Below are 8246 nucleotides of genomic sequence, written 5' to 3' on the forward strand. Positions count from 1 at the left end.
TCTGTAAAACTCACCCCAGTGTATCTGCCTTGCTCCCGGGGGCATACAAAGACGATCGTCACCGTGGAGTTGAAGCCCCCACACTCGTCTTGCACCTCCCTGCCCTGGTACTGCAGCTGCAGCTCGTCGTCCGACAGGAGCTGGAGCGGCTGGAGAGCCTGGCCCTTGTCCACAAAAGTACCTTGCTTGGTGAGGCAGGCGGCCGAGCCTGACGAACACCCCAAAGTGGGGCCGGAATCTTGAGGGGAGGAGGAGGGCAAGATGAAGACTGAGGGGAGGGTTTGGAGTGCTCTCCTAGAGCGTACCGTACCATACCCATGCAAGAGGAGTGCTTGAACGCTCCTAAGCATATCGTACTAAACTGTACTATACTGACCCACAAGTGGATGATTTTCCAATGTGCTCCAAAAGCGTACCATCACGGACCTACAACACACATGGGCTATGAATGGAGGTCTTTCTTTGATCCGACTTGCATCGCTCCGACTTGCATCGCCGCCACCTGATCATGTGCATCTTGATGAGTACATGCAGATGTTTGGACAATGACAACTGTGTAGTCGTTCATCGTCACTGACAAAAAAAAAAAAAAAAAAATGTTTCCCTCATTTCAGTTTCATTTCACTGAGGTGCCTTTCTAGACTTAACTGCCTTTGGAAAATCAACGATGATGGGGAGCAGCAAACCTCAATTCATGACAAATTTTGTGTCACAAAATTAATGATTACTGAGTGGACACATATGTAACGTTGCTTAATGGCAAGACATACATGTCATCTACCATTACTCTGAAACAATGTGCGAAAAATGGAAAAAATCAGATTACAAATTACAACCAACCTGTGGAAATGCTTGCTTTCTCTCGTAAAGTAAGTGCATTTCACAAATGAAATTAACTGAGCGATGATTTCCCAATGTAAACTATAACAGCACATGCATTTTTCTTGATTCAAGAGAGTTATCGTCTTCTGTGCATGTAGTTTTTAGATATCTCAAAGTGCCGTTTTGTTTTTATTTCAGGCTGGCTGTCAGTAATGCACGATGAGATCAAAGCAGGAAAGCATCTTTAAAATGTTTTTGTAACACTTTTCACAGAAACAGGTGTTTGAATTAGAGTGAAGCATGTATGTCCATGTGTGGTAGGTCCATGGTACCATAACCATGCCAGAAGATGGCATGAGGAGAATACCCAGAACACACACATACAAATGTACATCTTAATGCAAAGATTTGAGTCTCTTTGTTAAGGATACCTGTAAGAGGTATAAGCCTCTTACAGGTGCATGACCCTGTTGCTACAAGACGTGTAATCCCCTCTAAAAAAACTCCTGAGACAAACTTTCTCTACAAAGCACTTTAATGCTCCAAATCTGGCGTAGTATGGTGCAGTACGCATCAGATCGGTTCGTTTTAGTTTGCTTTTGAGCGCTCACAAGCAGCCTGAGATAAAGCTCCTCAACACAAATGGTGACAACTTGAAATGAGGCACAAAAGGTGCACACACACTTCAACATCTTGTCATGTTCTTCTCTCTAGTTAGTGGGAACACACAACATGAATATCAAGAAAGGCATCCTTTTTAAAGACAGCTTTCATTCCTCTGTCTTCAACTTTTGTCAAACTCCGCTATATGTCTCTCTCTCTCTTATCTGTCACAGTATCAAAGATATCAGAAATATAAATGTCATGTGAATAATCTTTCTCAGTTCTCTTTTCTGTTAACCTTATTTCTTGTAGAAAGGCAATCATACTTCACACATCATGTCATCGATGAATCGAAAGTTGCAGCTGGCCTACTGACCTGTTATTTTGTGAACATTAACTCACTAGAGACCAGCCTGAATAAACTTATTATTAGATTGTATTATTATTATCATATCATAACCATGTCAGATCATACTTCAACGGGTTATCAATAGCTTCTGAGCACATTTTCTACATACTTTGGAAACCACATCATGTGTACCATCAAGATAATAACCTTCTCTGAAGAGCCACCTCATTAATCCCTACCAGCTGTCAGCAAGAACAATTTCAATTGTCTCAAAATTCTTTACCAAATTTGTCTTCTTTCAAACTTCCTACTGCTTCAGTGTTGTAAAATCAACATTTCAGGGCTTCTCTGGACTGTAATAATTGCATCATGTATGAATTGAAACTATAAAACTATAGGGATGCTACAGTCACCTTTATATTCATGGAAAATCTTCAAATCCTTCAGACCATGGTTGGAAGAAGAGAGAAGGGCATATCAAGAGAGGGGATAACAAACATGATTTGATGGTTTGCATTATCAGTCGTGAGTAAAAGCACTAACCTGGTGTGATATCTCTGCAGACGTTGATGTAAAGGTCATCAGACCCGGCCGATTCAACCAAGTATCCCCCCTGGAGCTTGATCAGAGGTGAGAGGTCACGCTTTTTGCCCTTGAGGTCGTAGACGGAGCAGGGAACTTCGCTAACGGCTGCGCTGCGGACCATCTTGCAAGCCACTGTGGTGTACCACTCAAAGAGATACGCGCAGTCCGTTTTCTCCAGGAAGGCTGGTGATCCCTACGACATTCAAAACAAGGTTATTACACATTAAGGCATGGTGTCCATACATAACTACACCCACACACTACAACAAACATGCACTTATTGAGCCCTTTAAGATTTTTAAAAAGAGCTACACAGGGTGCTACATAACTTTTTTTAACCACTTGCCCAGTCGGGCAAGCAGATTGTCAAATTTGCTGCAAAACACTTGCCCGAACATTAATTTTGCTTGCCCGAAAAAAAGTCCAAAATATAAGGAAATAATCAAGAAAATCATCTGTAAGTCAAGGGCTTAATAAAACACAATCATTTGAATAAACAGCACACATCGATTTGCATGTTTAATCATAATAGAGTAACAAACTTGGTCCGATCAAGTGTTGCTATTACATTGCATTGGGGCTTCTTCACATAAGTGCTGGAAAGTTGCTGAAATGACATACGTGTATAAAGTGTCTTGCGTCACTAAAGAGCCATTACTTTGCTTGCCCAATTTGGGCAAGCATTAATTCTCAATGTTCAAAAACACTTGCCTGAATTTGATTTTCACTTGCCCCGGGCAATCGGGCAAGTGCTTATGTAAATATTTTTTTTTTTTTTTCAATCTTGGTATATTTGTAACATTGCATCCATACCATTTCATTCATGACAATATTGGTAACATCATCCAGGTGTATCTGGAGACTGTCCACAATTTGGCAAAAAATGAAAAAAAATATTAAAAACTTTTGAAATTGAACATACATGAGGCTCACCTACAAACAAACAAACAAACAAACTTGTTCACTTTGAAACTACATCAAGTGTATTGTCCTGTTATACAAAAGCCATGTGCTACATGTAAGTCTGATGAAATGATATGCGGACATTTCTTCAGAACTTGCTACAGCATAATATACATGTATATGGAAAAATCTTAACCCTAGACTGTGATCTTTGACCCTATTGGAGCTAGTATGTGTCTCAATATCCAAAAGACTTTATAAGATTACCACTACACCATAATATTGCACTTGTATCACGTTTTACAAACATTTTGATGTAATTGTGTTAAACCCTAAATGTGACAATGTGAACAATGAATACTCTGTTGCAAACACATGCCCACAACAGAACGCTCACACCGCTCAAGAGTACGCAACCTACCAGAGTAGTTCCACACTTGAAGTCGATAGTCGTTCGCCATGTCTCGCTGCCGGTCCCGCACGAGCCGCCGAGATAGTCCAGGCGAAACCCACCCGTGTCCAAGTTTGAAACTGGCTGTAGGGTGTCGTTTCGGTTGCCAATGTTGATGTAATTGCTGCCTTGCTTCACACAGGATGAAGAGTCTGCAGCGCATGAGTCTGCACCCTCATATGACTGCACGCTGTCACACAGGTTTAAGTAGAAAGTGCTTTGCGCCCCACCGACGGCTGCCTGCACCGTCCACGTACCCCTGACAAACAAGAAAGCAAAAATTTCCATTCACTACAGGTTGTTCACCTACTTCTGCAAATCTCTGCACTTCAGTTTCAGTTTTATACAGAAGCTGTCTTGTAAGTTTTAAACAGTTGGAAATGTAGAGAGCACATATGCAACCCTGTATACAGCTGTACATATGTGACCCGCTACAACAAAAGGATCCTGAAGTCGGGGGAGAACAATTTTCTGAAAATTGCATGACGTTATTCCCTCACTCTTCTACTGTAATTTTATACATAGCACAACCCATAAAAGTACTCGGTTGCGGAGATATCGACGATATTATTAGCGCATGTCAAGTGGTTGAGGAAATCAGAGTTTCGAGAGAAACGCCTTCAAAGTTTTCGTTCCGACGCTATCATGATCAACGGGGGGTGAGACAGTTTTCACCACTTGACAATAGAAGGCATGCTCCTAGCGACCTCCGCAATGTTCATTCAAGCTTAGCGCCAGCGGTCTGCACACGGCCAATCAGTAATCAGGATGCCATGCACTGACCAAAGAGATCACTCCCTCGATGCTAGGGGCGGAGTCTAGCTGCGGCGCTAAATCCAAATCTTCGGACATGTTTCTGTTACAGGTTGTACGTTAAAAATCAGAAAATCATGGCCTAGAAAAATGCTGATTTCTTGCCTTTCCTATTATCATTTAGCTTCGAAATTTCGGCAGATGATAGAAAAAACATTGGACTACAGAAGTATGCCAAAAACAGAAATCCGGTTGTTTTGACCAATTTTGATGATGTGACTTCAAACTCGATTTTCTCTGCTCAGCCGTCAGCGACTTTAGGATCCTTTTGTTGTAGAGGGTCACATATATGCATGTCTGTGTTTGTAGGATCCGACTAGATGTGTCTGTCTGTCAGAGTACCTTCTTCCTGTCTCTCTATGCATTTGCATAATGACCAAAAAGAGCATCCTACAAGAATATCGAACTTGAACCCGAGGTATATCAAGGAGAAGAACAAATTTTATCATCAGTACACCCTGAAGCATACAGTTCTAGTTTTGACACAGTCCCATGCGCTACATTCCTGGGCAGTATAATTACAACTCATCTTAAATGAAGTCAGCACATACATTATATCAGCCAGCACATCTGCCAGGAGGAAAATATACATCTTTATGTGCCTGCCTACAATAATATATTATGTGGATCTACAATATCGACACTTCCCGGTAACCGAATATGATCAAATTTACTTGTTCTGAAATAATTTGTTTCCTGTGACTTTGGTGCAATTTGGGTGTGCAGAATTTGAGATTTCCACTTGTGCATGACATACATGTAGGACCGAAAGCACAATCGTACATTATCATCAGACCAACAAACAGCACAAATACTCTTTTCCTTCCACTGTTGTGCAACTAGCACTAGTGGTGTTATATGCAACGGTACAGCCTTCCACTGCACTGGAAGCTGTTCAAGCTGAGAAGGCCTTGGGTTGATGTTTGAAGGAAGAAGCTGATTAAATCCTACCTGATTCAAACTATGTCATTGTGTCTTGTACAATGTGCCCCAACAACTCTAACCCTGGGGTGCTCCTTGTACACAGTTATTTGCGCTCGGGCTGGTCGCAGTTACATTGTAAGAGAACTTCAGTTGCTGGCTGGCCCTGCTTCACACAAGTAGTACAGTTCGTTGTATGTGCACAACATAATTTACAACAATGTGTATATCAAACTATGGCACCAGCACCAAGGTTCGAACTCCTGTGCCACTGGTCAACCATGAACAAGAGCACACCAAAAGTTTACACATGTACAAGATTTCTACATGAAGCAGGCAGCTGAATTTTAAACAGCGTTGTAGTCGAATTATGCATTATGGGCAGCTTGCTCATGACGACTACTGTAAAAGTGGATATTTTCGTGCAACTAATTTTTTGCGCTCGCCGCGGTAAGAAGAGTTTCGCGTGTTTTTAACTCTGTGGTATCAAGACATCAACTACAGGAACATATGGCAAGCAAAAATATTCACATGCTTTTATTTTTGCGCTAGTTTCTGATCGCGCGGAATGCGCAAAAATGTCAACACCGCGAAAATTTCCACTTTTACAGTATCTGACCAATATAGTTTGCCCAGTCTCTACAGCCAGGTAACCCCAAGCGATTTTGGAGTTTCATCAAAAGCAGACAATGTGACCAATCAGGAGTATCTCCCTTGAAATCAGGAGAAGGCACCACGTACTCTGATAGTCCAAAGAAGGCAGACATATTCAATCACCAGTTTGCTCTGTCTTTACCAGTGAAGAGCCCATAAACAACATCAAACACCTTGGGAAGCCATGTCGATCAATGCGTGAGATCACCATCAACCCTGCCGGTGTCTACAAGCTTTTGTCTGAACTAGAAACACACAAAGCGTCAGGTTCTGATAAGATACTAACCAGACTCCTGAAAGTGTTGGCTCTAGAGCTCACTCCAGTCTTTACACTTCTGTACCAAACATCCCTAGATCAAGGAAAAATCCCAGATGACTGGAAAGAAGCAGACATCCCACCAATCTACAAAAAGGGTGACAGAAACAAAGCACAGAACTACCATCCTATCTCACTAACTTCAGTCTCATGTAAAATTCTCGAGCACATTATACACAGTGCTACTTTTTACCATGGACAATTTGGAAGACAACAACATTCTCTCTGATGCCCAGCATGGTTTTCGCAAACATCGCTCAAATGAGTCTCAGTTCATTCTTGCCATGCAGGACTTCGCCAAAGGCATTGATGATAAAGGACAGCATGATGTCATTCTACTTGACTTCTGAAAAGCCTTTGATAAGGTACCCCATGCCAGACTCCTTCACAAGTTGCATCAAATGGATCACCAACTTCCTTCACAACTGGAGTTAACAAGTAATCGTGAAGGGTCTGTCAGGTCACCTCTGGCATACCCCACGGTAGCGTGTTAGGCCCCCTCCTCTTTCTCCTGTTTGGCTGCACCATCAGGCTTTTCGCTAATGACTGCATGCTTTATTGAAGAATCAACTCAGAGGCTGACTCAAAACACCTGCAAGAGGATCTGGACACCCTGGGAAAGGGAGAGAGACTGGCTTAAGGATTTCAACCCCCTCAAGTGTCAGGTCCTCACCATCACAAACAATCGAGGAAACCTGTTGAGAGGTCCTACACAACAGCATCCATGGCCAGACCCTGGCAAAAGCAGAAACAGCCAAATATCTAGGGATCCATCTCAAGAACAACATTAACTGGACTCCCCACATTAAGCTGTCACCAAGAAAGCAAGTAGCATCAGTGCATTCTTGCAACAAAACATCAGACCTTTAAATCTTCAGTTATTCAGGGTCGAAGGAGAAAAAAAGATTAAATTTAAATTGCATTTGTATTAATTATACGTTAAGCTTGGCCTATTAAAGGGGTAGACCTAAATATTAAATTAACAATGTAAATTGAGGTGTTCTTGACAATATAAATTCATCGTTACATTTTAACTTTTATCATAGAGGTTCTATCATGAATACAAAAGAAAAATTATTAAATTTACAAAAGATTTTCTCCCAACAAAGACAGAGTCATTAATGTCGGTGACATTCATTGTAAAAATAAATTCAGATGGAATTGTCATGTGCGATGTGGCTTTTTGGACAATGTCAATGTAGGCTGACCGACTTGCAGTGTGCTTCTCTGGTTATTTCTAAATCTTAAGATTAAGGGCCTACGGTCTAGACCTAACGTTACTCTACAACATGTTAATTTAGGCCTAGGTCTACGGATTTTACGTTGCGTTCGTATTCTCGCGCTGACTACAAGTGTACATATGGGGCCGTACATATTTACTGGTATGTGGGACTGAACACTGCTCGCTGCCGCTGAAAACACGGATGAACTTGTACACTAGGCAAGGATATTTTGTTGTAACTCACCATTTCTGGAGAGGTGTGAGGTCCACATCACCAGCGCTACATGCTGAAACATGTTTTTCAGTGCATAGACACACCAAGACAAACAGAGATAATAGAATTTTAGACAAAATCCCGAACGCTTGACGTGGAGATCCACCTACCAACTTCGCCATGTTGATGACTGATTACGCATGCGTGCCCTGCTCCCTCATTCAATATGTGATCTCGCTGCCCAGTCATGTGATGGGACAATCATGTGATTTAAGTATGGCTCTCGGTGTTACGCAATATACTTAGGCACTGAAAAGGACAATAGGCTGAAAGATACTACCACAATCATAATCAAAATCTGTGCGTGTATATTGCATGGTCGGCGCAGCCGTG

The 8246-nt window shown here is 41.8% G+C and overlaps 1 protein-coding gene across 1 annotated transcript in view; it reads right to left on the reverse strand.

Moving 5' to 3' along the window:
- Window positions 1–8035, reverse strand: part of LOC139711167 (cation-independent mannose-6-phosphate receptor-like) — a 62249-nt gene extending 54214 nt beyond the window's left edge. The window contains exons 1-4 of the mRNA XM_071623082.1: window positions 7884–8035; window positions 3684–3972; window positions 2318–2552; window positions 15–238 (exon numbers count right to left, since the gene is read on the reverse strand). Of these exons, the coding sequence (XP_071479183.1) occupies window positions 15–238; window positions 2318–2552; window positions 3684–3972; window positions 7884–8035 (900 nt within the window). The remainder of the gene's footprint in view (window positions 1–14; window positions 239–2317; window positions 2553–3683; window positions 3973–7883) is intronic.
- Window positions 8036–8246: the final 211 nt, after the last annotated feature.

Source organism: Diadema antillarum, unplaced genomic scaffold (assembly GCF_040938485.1).
Source record: "Diadema antillarum isolate AM-2024a unplaced genomic scaffold, OU_Dant_1.0 seq00001621_RagTag, whole genome shotgun sequence".
In the NCBI taxonomy this organism is placed as follows: Eukaryota; Metazoa; Echinodermata; class Echinoidea; order Diadematoida; family Diadematidae; genus Diadema; species Diadema antillarum.